The sequence below is a fragment of the Manacus candei genome, unplaced genomic scaffold, assembly GCF_025592945.1.
Source record: "Manacus candei isolate 608988 ecotype Guabito, Panama unplaced genomic scaffold, ASM2559294v1 h1tg000094l, whole genome shotgun sequence".
In the NCBI taxonomy this organism is placed as follows: Eukaryota; Metazoa; Chordata; class Aves; order Passeriformes; family Pipridae; genus Manacus; species Manacus candei.
The window spans coordinates 4,772,590-4,790,631 of NW_026138142.1; the positions used below are offsets into that span (position 1 = coordinate 4,772,590).

General features: G+C 48.2%; 1 protein-coding gene across 2 annotated transcripts in view; it reads left to right on the plus strand.

The window, feature by feature from the left end:
- Positions 1-13,347, plus strand: part of LOC127461086 (vasoactive intestinal polypeptide receptor) — a 104,854-nt gene extending 91,507 nt beyond the window's left edge. For both annotated transcript variants that reach the window (XM_051768392.1, XM_051768393.1), the window contains exons 11-13: positions 3,859-3,988; positions 5,018-5,059; positions 6,506-13,347. In XM_051768392.1, the coding sequence (XP_051624352.1) occupies positions 3,859-3,988; positions 5,018-5,059; positions 6,506-6,697 (364 nt within the window). In that variant the 3' untranslated portion in view covers positions 6,698-13,347. The remainder of the gene's footprint in view (positions 1-3,858; positions 3,989-5,017; positions 5,060-6,505) is intronic.
- Positions 13,348-18,042: the final 4,695 nt, after the last annotated feature.

An 18,042-nucleotide genomic window follows, 5' to 3' on the forward strand; every position in this document is an offset into this window, starting at 1 on the left:
GCACTGAAAGGGTTATGCCCAGATTACCTCAGAGGTCATGCTGAGCTTTGGGTTCAGGGCACGTTTTCCAGTGAAGTGGGAAATGAAATTTTCCTGGGAGCTGCCAGGAAAGCTCTTTTTGCCTTGTAAACAAACGTGGCACAGCAGTAGAGCACAGACTTCCCCTCGCTGACCTGCCCAGCGGGAGGTGCTGCTGAAGTACAACTGAGCTCCACATCTGCAGCTCCTCACCTTCCTTCTCCACCTGGAAAGACATCTCAGTGCCATCAGGGAACGAATCAGTTGCTCACTTCATAGGATCACAGAACCACAGAATGGTTTTGGGTTGGAAGGGACCGTAAAATCATCCATTTCCAACCCCTGCCATGGGCAGGGACACCTTCCACTAGACCAGGTTGGTCAGAGCTCCATCCAACCTGACCTTAAACTTTTATGCATCCAAGACATATGAGGTGCTTTAAGACACTTCAGATACTTTCTTGGACGTAGAACCCAGGACCTGTGGGAAAATTTTGCCCTTACACAGAGGCATCTGGCCACCAGCCACGTCCTCTGGGACATCTGGAAGTCTCTGTCGACTGTACTGAGAGCTGTAGGACATGAGGCACCACACTTTCCTATGGAAGGAAGTGTTAAGTGTCTCATCTTGAAGGCTGGAACCCGGCAAGGAGAGTTCTCAGTGTGGTCCTAAGTTTTCAATGTTTAGACAGCAACCTGTAGACACTTCTGGGGTTCTACCTGCAGGACTCAAGAGATCTTAGCAAAAACTGCTGCTAATGAAACACTGAGGGAGCTGGGGGGGCTCAGCCTGGAGAAAAGGAGGTTCAGGGGGGACCTTCTGGCTCTGCAACTCCCTGACAGGAGGGGGGAGCCGGGGGGTGTCGGGCTCTGTTCCCAAAGAACATGGGACAGGAGGAGAGGGAATGGCCTCAGGCTGTGCCAGGGAAGGGTCAGGTTGGACATCAGGAGGAATTTCTTCACTGAAAGGGTGGTCAGGCATTGGCAGGGGCTGTCCAGGGAGGTGGTGGAGTCCCCACCTCTGGAGGTGTCCAGGGAAGGATTGGACATGGCACTCAGTGCTCTGGGCTGGGGGACAAGGTGGGCATTGGGCACAGGGGGGACTTGATGACCTTGGAGGGCTTTTCCAACCTCAGTGATTCTGTGATTCTGTTTGGGTTCCTCCTGCCAAGTCTGATATAAGTCTGTTCTAGACTAACAGCATCCTGGATGTCTCATTTGCATTCTCCCTCCTTCTCCTGTTTATTTTATACTGTTTATTTTCTAAAAACACGCTGACATGTTGACAAGCACTGTTCAAACTCCGAGCGGTTTCAGTGTAGCTGCAGGCTGGAAGTTCAGGTGCACTGCTGACTCACTCATTAATGCTCCAGACAGGGAGCTGGGCTTTCATGTATTGGGAACTGTGAAAGCAAAGCTCCCAAAACAGTTTTCTGGAAATGACAGGGACGTGTGCAATAGTGGGACAGCAGAATTTCAGGCAAAGAGATTTTGTTTTCTACAACAGGAAACTTGAGTAAAAGTCATCTCTTTCTATTCTTTACGTGCTCATAGATCAATATTGTCATCAAAGTTTTCCACGATAATTTCAAGGAGCATTACTAAAATGTCCCAATTCCCACTCCCAAGGAGAGGAATAGGTTGATGGACACGTGTTTTCCCTAAATTACCTGTCACCATGTACATCTGTCAGAGAGGCTGGGTCTAAGATGTTCTGGGAATGAGAGTTACAAGTTTTTTGAGAAGCCATGGCTTCCAGCAGGAAGATTTAACCAGCTTTACACAGCCTCCCAAGAAGTTCTGCCTCCTGCACATCCAGGCTTTTTCTTCCTGGGAGAAGTTACACCCTGACTGGGGAAGATGATTTTCCTCTTTACAGTGTTTAGTGGGGGGAATCTTTTAAATATCACAGTGCTGGACCACAGAGCCCTTGCCCTGATGCCACACTGAGATCTAAAACATCACTCAGTGTCTGGGGAAGGAAGTGGCTGGTTTAGGGGGTTGTGCAAATCAGAGGAGGAGGCTCAGCTTTTGGCATTTATGTCCTTTTCATTGCCACAGTGTATCCAGGAGGGAAAATATTGTAACTGAGGCCCCAGTGTTGTCTGCAAAGATAAGATCAATTTTTCTAATCCCCTGGAGGTTGAAAACAGCATTTCTGTGAATATGGTACACAAAGGTAGGGTCTCATCATCTCCTCCAGGCTTACTGTTCCTCAGAGGTTGGGGAGGGAGGAGAGATCTCTGCAAATCCAAAAGAAATATTCACTGAACTGTGATCTGCTAAGAAAATGAGTTGCTTTCTCATATATCTGGAGCTGGGAGCATTAGGGTTTGGTCATACTGGTGTGGGTCATACTGGCCAGACCTGCTTCTGAGAGTGAGGAACATGGAACACTGATGGTCACCAAAGACAGTGACAGTGCTCTGGCAGAGCAAGACATCCAAGAGAACTCAGATTTTGGATCTACTCCCCATGAGCAGGGATGTGCCTGCTGGTGAGGGATGTGGGAAAGGCAAATTCCTGAGGAGTCCCTCAGCTTCCTACAGGCACTGATTTTGCCTGGAATGAGTTGCACCCAGGTGTCTTTCAGCCATCAGGTATTCCCTGGGGAGCCATGGCCTCCAAAACCAGCCCTAATGTTGAGCTGCCTTTGGGCCAGGCCCAGGGAAAGCTGAAAAGGTCTGCTGGGTGATACAGGGATGAGCATCACCTGCACAAAGCTGGCACATCAGCCCTCCCAGTGGGCTGGTGCAGATGGCAAATAAATGAAGATGGTCTGAAGAGGACTGAGCCTGATGAGGCTTTGGAGGTGAAGGATTTGCAGGTGGAAGAACAAGTATTTCCAACATCCTCTCCTCAGCTTCATTTCCTCCAGAAGCCTCTGAGAGATGGAGTTGCCACAGGATGTGGTTGACCAGGGGAGCCAAAACCCCCACAAACATCCTTAGACTCTTGATTTCATTTCATTTCTGTCAACTATTTTTTAATAACAATTATATTTAATAAATTATCATTTCTTCCTAATTAGGCCTCTGATTACCCAGCCTGATGCCATTAAGCACTAATACTTTTCATCCCCCTCCTTTGGAGACATTCTTTGTGCAATATCCTGTCATTATTCCCAGCTAAACATACCATTTCTCCCCCAGAAGCTGTAATTTTCAGCAATCTCCCAAGCAAACAAAGACAGTGCTAGATGATGATTTAGCTGGTAGAGATGAAAAAAAGCTCTCTGGTGGGAGGGGAAGAAGAGAGAAGGGAGAAAGAAATACCTCCAGTGGAGCCACTAGGAATAAAGATGTCTCATTTTATGGTGTCACCACGTCTGAAATCAGCAGCCGTCTGCAGTCTGAGGAACAAGGAGAAATAATGTAGGGCTGATTGCTCTGCCTTGGCTGGAGACATGGATATAATTACATGGGAGCTGTTAACGAGCAGGAAGTGCTCCCAGCATGATCCTGAGGGTTAGTCTGAGGTGTCACACAGTGCCTGTGCCCAGCTGAGGGTCCACCCCCTGTGTCACTGCATCCCAGCCCGGGTGGGCAGAGGGATCCTGGGGAGGTTGAGCCAGGAGTGGCATCTCCACACCCCCTGCTTTGCTGTACCCCAGACACTCCATCCCCCTGGCTGAGGGCAACCTCCTGATGCTCCCTTGCTCAAGGCTGGATGTTCCCAGGACCCCAGGATGAGTGTCCAATATCACACAGCAAACAAATTCAGTGCAGCAAATTCAATGTTCAGGGTTGCACAAGGCTCAGGGCTGTGGGATTTCTCATCCTCTTACCCTTCAGCTCCTCTTCCCTCTCCCCTTCTGACTCGTGTTTGTCTTTCCAACAGGAGGCTGGCCAAGTCCACCTTGCTGCTGATCCCTCTCTTTGGCATTCACTACATCATGTTTGCTTTCTTCCCTGACAATTTCAAGGCAGAAGTTAAGCTGGTCTTTGAGCTCGTGGTTGGGTCGTTCCAGGTAAGCCACCCTTTGGGCCACCACTCAGCCACCAGGTCTGTCAGGAGGGAGAAGTGTAATGACCTTTGGGGAAAAAGCTCCTCACTCCAGCACGGCCAGCATGGGAGACAAATTTATCTCCAGAAGGAGATTCTTCCTCCTCGGTTTAGGCACCTGGAAAGAAAATGTACATCTGTACATTAGTCACCCTGGGGGTTTATGTGCTCAAGGGAAAAAAAAGTGAGCATCACAGGTCAGTTTATAGATTATTGACATGTTCCAGGTTGGAGGGGACTTGGAGCACCTGAATCTAGTGGAAGGTTGTCCTTGTCCATCTCATGGGGTGTGGAACTAGATGACTTTCAAGATCCCTTCCAACCCAAACCATTCCATGATTCCATAGTGCAAGATGAGACAAATGACCTTTGGTTGGGAGTGTCTGGTCAGACAGACCAGTAGCCTGGTCTGTCTTCAGCCACTTGACTTGAATGAACTTTCTCCTCTCTTCACAAGTCAAGTGCTGCCTGTAGCTCCTGCTCAAGCAGGATTCCAGCTCATTGGTGCAGGAGGCAGCTTCCCCACGAGGATGGATGATGGGGCTGCCCTCAACGTTAGTCCTGATGGAGTTTGGTTCTTAGACCCTCCCACTTCAGTCACTGTTGGGCTGTTAAACTTGCCCCTGAGGCTGCATGAAAAGAAGCCCTTATTCAAGTGTTTCATCCCATTGCTTCTGACCATTGTCAGTCCCAGCCACATTCTCACAGCCTGGGAGCAGGCTCTGGCTGTCCCCATGTCCCATGCACATTTCAGTGGCAAGTTTTATTCAGTGGTGGCTGAGTTAACATCCCTGTCTACAACATCATCACTTCACATCTGGCATCTGGAAGTGCTCAAAAAACATCCAGATGTGGCACTTGGGAACATGGGTTAGTGGTGAAGATGGCACTGTTGGACTTGATGATCTTAGAGGTCTTTTCCATCCTGATTCCATGATCCCTCCTTTGAGATCATTGTGTTTAGTGCTGAAAGCCTGTTCTCTCCTTTCCCCAGGGATTTGTGGTGGCTGTTCTGTACTGTTTTCTCAACGGAGAGGTAAGATCAGCAGTGTTGTTTGGTTCATGTTTGCCAGCTAAGTGGGTTGAGTGTCCCATTCCTGATGTTACCATACCGGTGGGAAGCATCCAGGTCAAATCTCTCACTCCAGAAAAATAGTTCAGCCACTTTCCTGACAGTTTTCAGCACAATTAATAAACATGTCAGGGCTTTTGTGTGCACTGTGTGCATCACTGCTGCTGAGTCCACCCTTTACTCACGAGACAGCACCAGCAGAACCTTGCACAAACCCTGATCCCAAAGGCCCACCTTCAACAGGGAAGGATAAATCCCATCTTAAGCCCTGCCAAGTGCCTTAGTGAATCCTCTGCAGGACCAGGCCCGCTGCTGGGATGGAGGCTCATTAGTGCAGTGATATTTTTGTATCATCCCCCACCTGCCCATTAGAAGTTCAGCTGATTAAGCCCATGTTGCAAAGGCTCCCAAGTAGGTGTGAGCAGCTACAGACTGGGAGCTGCTGTCATCTGGAGCACTTCCAGCCCAATAAACAGAGCACGGACAAGAAAGAAGCAGCTGTGAGCTGGATTTGTGCTCCAGCTTCCTAGGGGAGAGGAAGAGTGTCCAGAATCCCAATTTTCTCTCTCACAGCTCCAAAGCTGCATCAGCCACACTGATGCCATGTGTACATCAGGCAGAGAGCCCAGCTCCAGCAGAGACCTTTCCCAGTAATCCTGCCTGGAACAGGGCAGTACCACACGAGCTTGCTGATGATCCAAAACCAATACAGGCACTGACATGACTTGTTGGGCACAGCAGTGCCAGGTAAACATGTTTTTACCTTGCAGGCACTGATCTTGCCTTTCCCATATTTCGACTCCTGGGATTCTCATCCTGGTATTGTGCTGTTGCTGTGCTTGCTCATCCCAGAGCCCCTCAGACACAGTTGTTTTATCTAATTCATACTGTTATCTAAAAATTTGGGCTGGAAGGCTGCAGGAGGGGACAGGGACAGTGGCCAGACTTGTTCAGAATTTTAATCTGGACAGTGTAAACCAGATCATTTCAGTGAACTCCCCAAACAGGAACCAGTAGCTTCTGTCAAAAAAATGCACAGCTTTACAAACAAGCTGTAGTTAAATCATTTCTATTTGGACCAAAAACAGGGCAGTGAAAAAAAAAATCTTAATTATTAAGATTAATTAATTACTCACAAAATGTAGAGTATGTTGAAGCTGAAGTTAACTACTCTGGCACCTTCACTGTATGAATAAGAAATTCCCTGTGCTCACCTTTCTGCTGGAGCTCAGGGATTTCTGCTGTCTGGGGTGTCCCCTCTCTTCTATGTGGCTAAAAGTCCAGGCCAAGCTGAGTTTAGTGACCTTTATAAAATAATTCTTGGCCCCTTGGTGGGTGGGTCGCCCACGGCTGCTCACACAACGAAATCAGAGCGACAGCAAGTGATTTTCTTGTCTCTCCAACGCCCAGGTCCAAGCTGAGCTCAAAAGGAAGTGGCGGAGGTGGCACCTGGAGAGGTTCCTGGGCTCGGACATGAAGTACCACCACCCTTCCTTGGGCAGCAACGGCACCAACTTCAGCACCCAGATCTCCATGTTGACCAAGTGCTCGCCAAAGACTCGCCGGTGCTCCGGCTTCCAGGCCGAATTCTCCCTGGTGTGATGGGGAGGGGCTCTCCCAGCAGGGAGCATCCAAAAGAGACACTGAGAGACTGAGGGATCCCCAGGAACCAGCGCTGCCAAATCCCTGTGAAATGACGTGCTCCACGTGAGCCAACAGAGGACACACAACTGGAAAAGCCACCGGCATCCAGGACAGGACCGGACAAGCCGAGAGGCAGAGAAATGCTTTTCCTCTCCCTCTTTTCAGACCTTTCACTCCTCAGTTTTGAGCCCTCGGGGGTTGATAACTATGAGTAAAGGTCCCAGTCGCTTGAGGAAAGCCTGGGGGATGCTGTGTCATAAATGATGAAGTACAGGGGAGGAAGGGAGGGGAGAGCCCGAGTCCTTGGGGGCTTTACCGGAACCGGCGTCTCTGAAACAGATAAATTGCACTTTTTTAAAAAAAGAAATGAGCCAGTAAAGGAGAGAGGGATGCAAGAAGCAGGAAAAAAAAATGCCAAACGTATGAATGTGCCAAAATTCCTGTGGATAAAAGGTGATGATAAGGCATCGAAGACGGAGTCGGGGACACGGGGAGAAGGGACAGGAGGAACATGAGCAAGAAGGGAGAGGCCAGTGCATGACCCCTGTGTTTTACACAGGTGAAGATGAAGCTGCAGCACCAGGAAAGCCCCTCAGAGGATGCCCCAGGGCTGCAGTGTGTGCTGCTAATAACCCACTATCCTCATTAACAAAAGCTTTCCAGGCATCCTGGTGCTCTCTGGAAAAGCAGGTGGCTGAGAAGGAACAGCATGAGAATTCCCTTCTCTGCACCGTGTTCAGGACGTGGTGTTTGTTTTGGTTGTGTTCAATGACCAGGAAACTCGGTTTGCATGCATAAAAACCAGGTACAGAGGCCAAAAGCAGAGCATGGCTGTGTTTTTCCTTCAAGTTCTCCCGTAGATCTTGGTGCCTTAATGCACCAGGGATCATGAGGGATCAGGGGAAAATAATTGGGGTGTAATTCATTTGCACTTGCTTAGCACACACTGCCAGGAAAGGGAGATGTAGAACCCTGTAATCACTAATTGAAGCAGACCTGCAGTGAGGAGCCACTCTCCAGATGAAAAAAAATTAGTGTCACAGCAGTGAGGAAAATTGCTTTCATCAGGACAAGGTACTCTCAGCACAGAACTGGCACTGCAGGAGTGAGGAAGGACTGAAGGGGCCATTAAATTGATTTCTTCTTCAGCTTTTGTGGGAAGCTTTCATCCTCTGATGAAGGCATTGTTAGATCTTTGAGATGTGTGTGTGCATTTTGCCTCTTTTTTGAAGGCCTATTAGTTTTCATCTAGGGGCAATCCCTATTTGAGGAATGCACATGGATCCCATTAAAACCAAGGGAATAGTCATGTTTTCTTTTTCTTCTTTTCTTGGTGGAGGGGCAAAGGAGAGGTGTGAAACCCAGTCCTGCTCAAGCACTGCATTTGAGACAATCCCCACACTCCCAAACTCAGTCAGAAGACAGAAAATAAAAGGATACAGATGTTTGTGTCCCACACAAACGGGGTTGCACCAGTTTTACACCAAGGGTGGGAAATTCCTGCTCAGCTCATGTGTACACTGAGTAACTGGGCTGCTCTCATCCTACTCTGACACATCCTCGAGAAGGAGAGTCTGGGCCACCAACACACAAACCTGGAAAGGAAGGTGGGCACCTCCTTCAGAGTTCAGAGATCTCAACTTGCCTACCAGGTGCTAACTAACAGCACCTGGACTTTTACTGCTCCATGATTTAATGTAGTTCATTGGAGGGAAGCATCTTTAACTTGCTGGGTTTGGGGTTGCTTTGCTGGTTTCTTTGCCTGCCTGAAGCCTCTGTGATTCACTGCCAACCACCCACGCTGAGCCCAGGGGAAGACTCACAGACCAAGGACATCCAGTTCCTCCCTCAGTTCTGAGAGGGCAGTGTTCCATGCCAAAACCATTCCCAGAGCTATACCTTTTACCATGCTCCATAAGTGTCTCTCCATATGTAGCCCTGTGAACAGCGTGGAGAGCTGAAGACAGTGAGGGGAATAAAGAACCCTGTGAAGGGCAGATGTGCAAGTCCTGAGTTTCCAGTGAGCTAACTCAGACCTCAGCATAGTGTAGCCATGGCTACCCAGCCTGCAAAACCTGGGAGGATAAGTAGATGTTGTGAAGATCCCTGGAGTTCAAGTGCTGGTGACCCCAGGCCAGCCAGGTGTGAGGAGCCACGTTACTCTGAGGCCATGCCAGCAGTGAGAATCCAGCACTGACGTGCCATAAGGTCATCAGGATGCTCTCTGAGTAGCTCTCTGATTCCCAAAATGCAGAGAAAGCAAGAGGATGCTTAAAATTTCCCCACATTTCTTGCACTGAAGCCCTCGTGCCCTGACACCTTGGAAACAATATCCCATTTAAATCCTCATGATGTTCTCAGAGGCCAGGACTCTTTTATTTTAGTGGTCACAGCACCAAGGCTGCCAGAGCTCGAGGAGTGTTTGGACAATGCTCTCAGGCTCTTGGTGTGATTTTTGGGGTTGTCCTGTGCAGGGCCAGGAGTTGGACTCAATGATCCTTGTGGGTGCCTTCCAACTCAGGATATTCTGTGATTCTCCATGTGTTTGGTGCTTGTCTGGTGAGCACTTTCAGACCTGGAGTAAGACTCACAAAGGAAATACTGGAGAAATCCCACCAGCACCACCAGTTCTTATCCTGTGCCTGCTTCGAAGCAAGGATTTGACCCAGCTCTGCATTTTGCCAAGTGAATGTCCAGCTGCAAGGAAGCCCAGAAGAAGCAAGGGAAAACTCTCTCTCAGCTTCCAAGTCGTTCCACTTGGTATAAAATGCTTTGTCTCAGTGGTTCAGAGTTTTGAAGCAGTGTCAGCCAGGGAAACATTTGATTCATTGGGCTGCAGAGTCATTCACCCTCTTAATCTGTCAGGGGAACTGTAGATGCCCAGAAAATTCCATGGGCTGCAGAGGAGCACTGCCTGATCTTGTGAATGCATCCACTGAGGTGCCTGAGGTGTGAACTGGAATCCCAGGTCCCAGACAAGCAAGAGAGGAGCCTGAGCACAGAGCTGTCAAGCAGAAGTGATGCACCATTGCCAGCAGGCTCCTTTGTAGGATGTGAGGGAATCCCTGCCCATCTGTTCTAGGCAGCCTTGCTGGGATGGCAGGTCTGTGAGCCATCAGCAGTGAGACACATTGTGCATTTTCCCTCTGTTCACCTTCCTTTTTTCTCTCCCTGTGCCTGGCACTGCACTTGCAGGAGGACTTTCTGCTTTGTGTTTTCAGCTTTGTTTCTGTTCCAGACCTGTGCTGACCTGTGCCAGCATCAACCCTGTGCCAAAGGCAGTGGGAACACGTTTGCCTTTTGGAGACACGACAGGCAAAAATCCAGCTGGTTATTTACCCATTCCATAGGGAATGTGGGAGATTCATCACCAGGCTATTCTGCACAGGAGCCTGAAGAGAGGCTGTTTCCTAAACTGAGGGGCTCCTTCAAAACATGTGGAGAACATCAGAACAGTGCCCCAGGCATCCTACTGGCAATTATTTCAGCGCTGAACATCCAGCCACATTGCCATTGTGCTGTCAAGGGGGTTTGAGAGATTAAATGAACGTGCTGAATATACCTGCTGTGACAGGCATGGCAATATTAGTGACACAGGCAGGGCAGAGCTGCCAGCACAGCTGCCTGGGCCTTGGATTTCAGACAAACACAGGAGTCAGTGCTGAAATCACAGCTTTTCACTCTGGGGACGTGAGCAATCCAGTGAATGATGACATTGGGATTAGGCCCTCTTTTAACTGGCTTGGTGCAGGAATTTGGCTCCATACCTTGGCCTCCCTTACTCTGTTTTTCATCCAACTCATCAACAAAATGGGAGCTCAAGGACTTCACTACAAATGACAGCCTGAGGTGTCATGTCCTGGTCCCACACAGAGCACACAAGCAAGCCCCAGTCTGACCCCCCCAACTCCAGTGTAACACAGGAGGGACTCCAGTAAAGCAGCTGCATTAATTTGCTGCAAAATAATATTAATAGTCACATCTGGATATGGGACAGAGATGTTTGAGGATCATGAATTTGGACTCCAAAACTCTTTACAGAAATTTAGCCAAATTCTGATCCCACTCACCAATCAGTTCACTGCAGCAACTCCTGAATTACACTTGGTTTTGCCTTTAAAATAATTCCTTAATCTTCAGTCTGGAACTTTTTACTCTCTTCTTACACCAGTGAGAGAGCATGCCCCTCCTGTTAATTAGTCACTCTGCATTTCAGTGATTAAATGATTAAAAATTAGTGTGGAATAATTACAATACAAACATTAAATTATGATCTCAAGGAGTAGAGGTAGGTACAAGCTTCAATACCAAGATTAGACTGTAGATATTTCTGTTCAACTGGGACCTAAAGATATTTCTATTCAGCTGGGACCTATGTTGCTCTGTGACCTCATAAGCAGCAAGAAATGAGAATATGACTGTGTTTGGGATTAAAAAAAAAAGAGGAGTAAAGAAATTCTAGGCTGCTGCAGAATTTCAGGGCATTAACTTGAAACTTTTTAAAATCAAAAAGGCCAGGAGATGAAACACTTGAATATTTTAGTTTAGTTTAGTTTGAGTTGGGTTTTTTTTGCCTAGGAAGCAGTTATATTTTTCTCAAGGAAGGTGTTGCTGGAGAAAAGATGTTTTGTACATTAACTAATCATCAGCTTTACATCTTTCTCAATATCCCACTTGTTTCCCATTCACAAGGAATGAGACAGGGTCACATCTGTGCCACAGCACTACATGAGCAGAGGGATTAACCCCAAATCTCTGTCCCAGTCTGATGGAAATATTTCCAGAGAGAGATACACCTGCTGATTAATGGAAGTTTTCTAGTGTTTTTTAAAAAGCAAAATGAAGTTCCAAAGAAAGCTCAGGAGGGAGTGAACATCATTTGGTTCCATGGCAGGGATTAAAGGGGCTTGGTGGGATTATTTTGTCTCCAGTCCTTCCACCTTCACCCCAGTGTTCAAACAAGGGAAAACCCAGTGGGTTTCTGCGGGAAATATGAAATATTTTCAGACTAAAAGGGAATCTCAACAACTGGGAAATGCCAATAAGTGTCTTCCTGGAGCTCATTTCATTCTGCCTGCACAAGTGCAGCTTGGTTGGATAAAGGGCCTGTGGAAACACAGGTGGATCAGGAGGAATGGTCCTTCTCTGGGAAAACAGGTGGATCAGGAGCAATGCCCCTTCTCTGGAAGGTGTAACATCAAAGCCCATGTAAAACACTTCTCATCAAGCCCCACCTTCTGCTCTCAGATGGGGTGTTCAGCTGAAAGAAGGGCCGTGGTTGGGGTGCTGCCACAGCCCAGCTTCCTTCCCAGCCTTGTGCTTCCCCCCACAGAATCTCTGCAGGGATGAATGTTCCAGACCCTTGGAGACAAGGGGTGCACTCGAGCTCCCTGGCTCCCAGTGCAGCTTTGCACTTTTCCCAGACAGAGCTACTGGTGGGCAGGGCCATGAAGGTGCTTGATAGTAGATGACCCTCAAAAGAGTAGGAGGTCAAGCTCTTGGCCTCACATGTACCCACATCAACCAAGAGTGACTCTGCTGGCATCACCCAGGAACTAAAGTGAAAAGTAGTAAGGAAAATAATTAATTCCCAGGATGGTACTTGGGGTCAGATGTGCCAAAATCCACCGTTATATTTCGGTCCGTCAACTTCTCATCCCTTCTCCACACCCAGTATTTACACGCCAGTCTGATGAGATGTAATTACAGTGACTGACCTTGTTCTTTCCCCTGGAGAGCTGTACAGCTGTAAACTATGGCTTTTAGGAATTAGGAGTCTCCTGGGACCATGGACCACCTCTTCCACCTCCTGCTGAATGTCCCGACTCCTTGCTTGCTCGCGTGGTGTTGTTCTGTTTTACTGAAGAGCCCTGGGTTTGAAGCCCTGGTTATTTCCAGGGTACTTGTGAAGTCACAGGGAAGAAGACAAACATTAGGACTGGAGACCAGGCAACAGGTCTGTAGGGAAAATGATGCCCCTTTGGGGTCTGAGGGCCCAGACCTTCAGGACACGCACATTTGGCATCGGCGGAGCACTAGTGTTTTGTACCCCAGTTTTGTGGACATTGTGCATTTGTACATAGGGGGAACCTGAACAGCACATTTAAAAAAAAATAAATAAACGAAACACGTTTTTGATACTCAGATGGCGACGATAAATTAAGTTCAAAAAGGCACTTTTGAGTTCAAAAGCGCATTTTTCGGGCTCTGCCCCGAACACCTCAAGCTGTTGGTTGGTGCCAACTGACTCTTCTCACTCAAGCTGTCGGCACCTCTGCTCTGCCCTCCTGTAAATAGGCTTTGACAGCAGAGAGTGATGGGAACTGGCTGTGAGCAGAGACTCACCCTCTCTGTGGGCTTTCCTGTACCTTGGTGCTTGTGATGTTTCCTCCTGGCCTGCTTGCTCAGCACAGGTGACATCTCTGCCTTGTTTCATGGCCTTCTGCCTGACGTTATTTATTTTGTTCTGACTCTGTAAATATGCAATGAATTAGCTATATATTTTTTTTTTCCTTTGTATTTGGTTCGTCTCCTTGCTTCAGAGGAGGTTCTTCTCTGTGGTTGACACTGCTGACAACAAGCAATAAAACCATCGTGAAGGCATCGTGTCTAAGATGTTCCACCTGATATTTTAATTTATTTCTCTGAGTCCTGAGGAAGATAAGGACAGAGGAGGAAAGGCTGAAAAGGATATAGTGAGCTGGTGAGGTGTTTGCCCAGAGTTAGGCAGAGTGACCTCATACTTTGTATGTTTAACCAGACCAAATCCCTCTTAAAATCATAAAAATGTTTGGGTTGGAAAGGAACTTTAACGGAATGAGCAGGGACATCTTCGAGTAGATCAGGGTGCTGAGGAGACCTTTGGGAACAGAAGAATCAATCCCAGCCCCAGCATGAGTGATTCCCAAAACCTCCACACTGAAGGCAACACCCCTGCATGAGCTGGGTGGGTGGATGGTCTGCTGGAGGTGAGACTCGTGCATGGAGGGTGATGGTCCTTCAGTTACAAACACACCATCATTCTTTTGCCATGGTCAAGAGGTCCGAAATGATTCCTGTATTTGTAGGTACCTGGACCCACCCACAAAAATATAACCTGTATTGATTGTTGGGTTGGGTGTTGGAATATCCTGCAACTGTCTCTGGTCCCTGGGCCACCCAAATTCATCCCCACAAGATTTCCCCCAGTATCCTGGAGGGACAGACCAAAGCCACGGTCTGTGTTTTACGTCACAGACTGTAACAGTTCATAACCAGCCCTCAAGAGGAGGAAACCCCAAAAATATATTAAAAAAAAAAAAAAAAAACAACAAACTTATTCTCATTCCCTTCAGAACTGAACACAGAGTCCCAGAATCACAGACTATGCTGAGCTGGAAGGGACCCAGAAGGATCATCCAGTCCAAGCCTCAGCCCTGCACAGGCCCATCCCCAAGAGTCACACCCTGTGCCCCAGAAGATCATCCAAACCCTCCTGGAGCTCTGGCAGCCTTGGGGCTGTGCCCACTGCCCTGGGGAGCCTGGGCAGTGCCAAACCACCCTCTGGGGGAAGAACCTTTTCCTGAGATCCAACCTGACCCTGCCCTGACACAGCTCCAGGCCATTCCCTGGGATCCTGTCACACCCAGTCATCCAGACCACTTCTGAGCAGCTTTTCAAGAGCAGACACGATGGGTGCATTTCTCCTGCAGAATTCCCACCCCACTGTGAGAGACCAAAATGCTCAACCCAAGAGGTGGAAAACAGAGCTGCCATCCAGTGCTCTCTGCAACACTTGGCATAAACAATGACTAAGGGCATCTGATGATGCAACTTCCAGCTCAAGGTGATGGTTTGAGTTGGGTTTGTCACAACCAGATGTGATTCCACAGCGCTGGTGGCATAAATTCATAACCTGGGCATCGTGAGAGCATCGAGAGACACTCAACCCATCCACCCCAGCACTGGACATGCATATTGTCACCGTACATGCATTTACAAACAGGGGATGTCTGACTGCAGAATTAATTATACAAGGAATTGATGACTTCAGAGAATCATGGAATCACAGAAGGGTTGGAGGGGTCCTTCCAGGTCACCTTGTTCCAACCCCCCTGCCATGGGCAGGGACATCTTCCACTAGCCCAGGTTGCTCCAACCTGGCCTTGGACACTTCCAGGGATGGGGCAGCCACAGCTTCTCTGGGCAACCTGTGCCAGCGCCTCCTCATCCTCACAGAGAAGAATTCCTTCCAAATATTTGATCTAAACCTGCCCTCTGTCAGTTTAAAGCCATAACCCCTTTTCCTGTCACTCCATGCCCCTACAAGAAGTCCCTCTCCAGCTCTTTTGCAGGTGCAAAGGGAAGCACAGCAGTTGGGTCTGGGGGTTAATCATCCTGCTCCTTGGAAAGAAATGGACTGCTCTCTGAACATGGACTTTGCAAAGCCTCCAAACCTCTGCTAGTTGATTCCAAATCATTATCAAGCCATTTAAAGTAACGCTTCTTTCAGGCTTGGAACTGCCCAGTAGGGCTGATGATTTTTCACACCCTTCCTTTCCATTTCCAGTGTCCCTGCATGGTGGTAGTTCTGCAAAGCTGGGCTCTGTCTCTGCCTCCTCCACACAGGGTGCATGCCAAGCTCTGGTGGCTTGTCCACTGCTTCCTGTGGAGACTGTGCTCATCCCCAGCACCTTTCCCACCCTGCCAGGCCACCAGAGACCTTCTGAGCCTTGTATGGGGACCTCAGCTTTGCAGCTTCCACCAGCCTTCCCAAGGGTGCTGCGTCTTCCCTGGATCCTGTCTGTGTCCCTTCCATCCTTGCTGTGTTCCCAGGACAGTGACCCTGTCTTTTGAGGTCTTATTGCTCTGAACAAAGCATGAGCCTTCCTCTGTCTTGGAGAAAAGCCCAGCAGGCAACTACAATTGAACAGTAATTGTTCATATAAAAGTCACATTATTTAATGCACATGAATATCAGGCAGTGAAAATAGGATCACAGTGAGAGGTCAGTGAGCTTTCCCATGTCCATAGGGCCACTTCCACAGCTCTCCCCCTTTTTAAAGCTGATTTACACCCAGTGCTCACACTACTGATAAAAGGCCAAATCTACAACTTGAAATGACAAGTCTTGGCTATAAATGTCCCTCCTTTCCATGTGGATTAAACATTTTCATTTAAAAGCAGAGGGTCTAATGCTCTGGGCCATTCTGAGAAGCAAAGCTGTTCCATACTGACTTCCACTGGATCCCTCTTGTGGGTTAAACCAGAAATCAGAAAAAACAGGTTACAAGGGCTGGGGCAAGGGAAAACCAGCCAATTCCACTTATCCTGTGCCTGTGGAGGTGAGGATAATCCCATTCTGCCAAAAGATGCCTTTTCCACGGCTTGATGAAGGTCACCTGAGAAGCCTGAGGTCAAAATCAACCCAACCACCTTCGGTCCCAGCTGTGTGTCCTCTGTGCAAGAGCCATCCCTCCTGGCTGACAGTGAGCAGAGCACTGCTTTCCTTAGACACACACCATTCCTCTGCATTTGATGCTTTTCTTAGACACACACCATTCCTCTGGATTTGATGCTTTCCTTAGACACATGCCATCACTCTGGATTTGATGCTTTCCTTAGACACACACCATTCCTCTGCATTTGATGCTTTCCTTAGACACATGCCATCACTCTGGATTTGATGCTTTCCTTAGACACACACCATCACTCTGGATTTGATAGAACGTGTGATCACGTACATCTGGACATTTCTGAGCTTAGACTTTGGGGCTCCTCTGTGTAAATTCAGTTTCATGGCCGCAAAAATATCATTCCCTGCAAGAAAGAGCCATGTTTAAGGATGGCCAATGTCATCCTTTTCCTTTGATCCTCCAAGGTTTCCATGGCAAAATGCCAGAGCAAGGACTTCTGTGGTCTCCATGACATTAAAGCAATTTCCCACGGAGTGAATCAATATTAGTGGTTAAATTATCTTCACTCCACATGCAACCAGTTGCACTCAAGTCCCTCCCACTGGAGTTATAAGGTTTGAACTGTGACTCAGAAGGAGTCTGGCTGCCCCCAGACAGGTTCAGGAAGACTGTGGATTGTCCAAGGATCCCAAGGGATGGTGGCACAAAGAGCCTTGACGCTGTGTCACTGCTGTAATACCACAGTCTTTGAAAGCCTTAAAACCTCTTCTGGTGCTGACACATGTTCACAGAGAAATCATTCCTACTGGTATAACACAGAATCACAGGATCCAGGGGTCACTGAGGTTGGAAAAGGCCTCTGAGACCACAGAGTCCAACCTGTGCCCCATCCCCACCTTGTCCCCCAGCCTAAAGCACTGAGTGCCACGTCCAGTCCTTCCTTGGACACCTCCAGGGATGCCACCTCCCTGGGCAGCCTCTGCCAATGTTGAACCACCCTTTCAGTGAAGAAATTCTTCCTGATGTCCAACCTGACCCTCCCCTGGCACAGCTTGAGGCCGTGCCCTCCCATCCTGTCACCAGTTGCCTGGAAGAAGAGGCTGATCCTCCTCTTGCTACAACTTCCTTTCAGGCAGTTTTATGTCTGTTTTATGCTCAGAACTAAACTGTCCTTGCAGCCAAAGACCAGAGAGGCAAGAGTTTTTTGTACATGGCATTGGATCCCTGTTTATGGTGGTCAGTGATGAACCCTCTCCTGGAGTCCATCCCTGCCCCATCCCACTACTGACTGAACCTCTCTCCTTGGAAATATTTCCACTCCTCCCAGTTCAGATCAAAGCCTTGAACCCTCACCACACACACCTTGAGAGTACAGGAAGCAACTTGGCACACTGAAACCAGCCAACATCACTCCACCTCTTGGTTTTCAGAGCAAATCTACATGATTGTTGTGCATTGACTGGGACAGAGAAGAAAGAAAGGAGAACATCTGGCTTGTAAACCTGAGGGCTGGTGTGTTTGGGGAATCAAGACCAAGACACTCTAAAGCACACTTTGTTGGCCAAACATTAGGAGGAAACATAAAATCACAGAATGGTTTGGGTTGGAGGAAACCTAAAATATCATCTTGTTCCAACCCCCCCTGCCCTGGCAGGGACACCTCCCACTAGACCAGGTTGCTCAGGGTTCCATCCAACCTGGCCTTGAACACTTCCAAGGATGGGACAATTAATTCAACTCCAAAATTCAATGCCTTAATAATTAGATGTCCTGGTCGACAAGAAGGGGTCCTGTCAGTTAATATCAGCTCCAAATCAAGGTGTGGGTGGGAGCTGGGAAGTGACTTTTTGAGCCCAGTGATGCCAGTATTTGATGTGGATCAAACTGGGGTTGAACCACATCACAAAA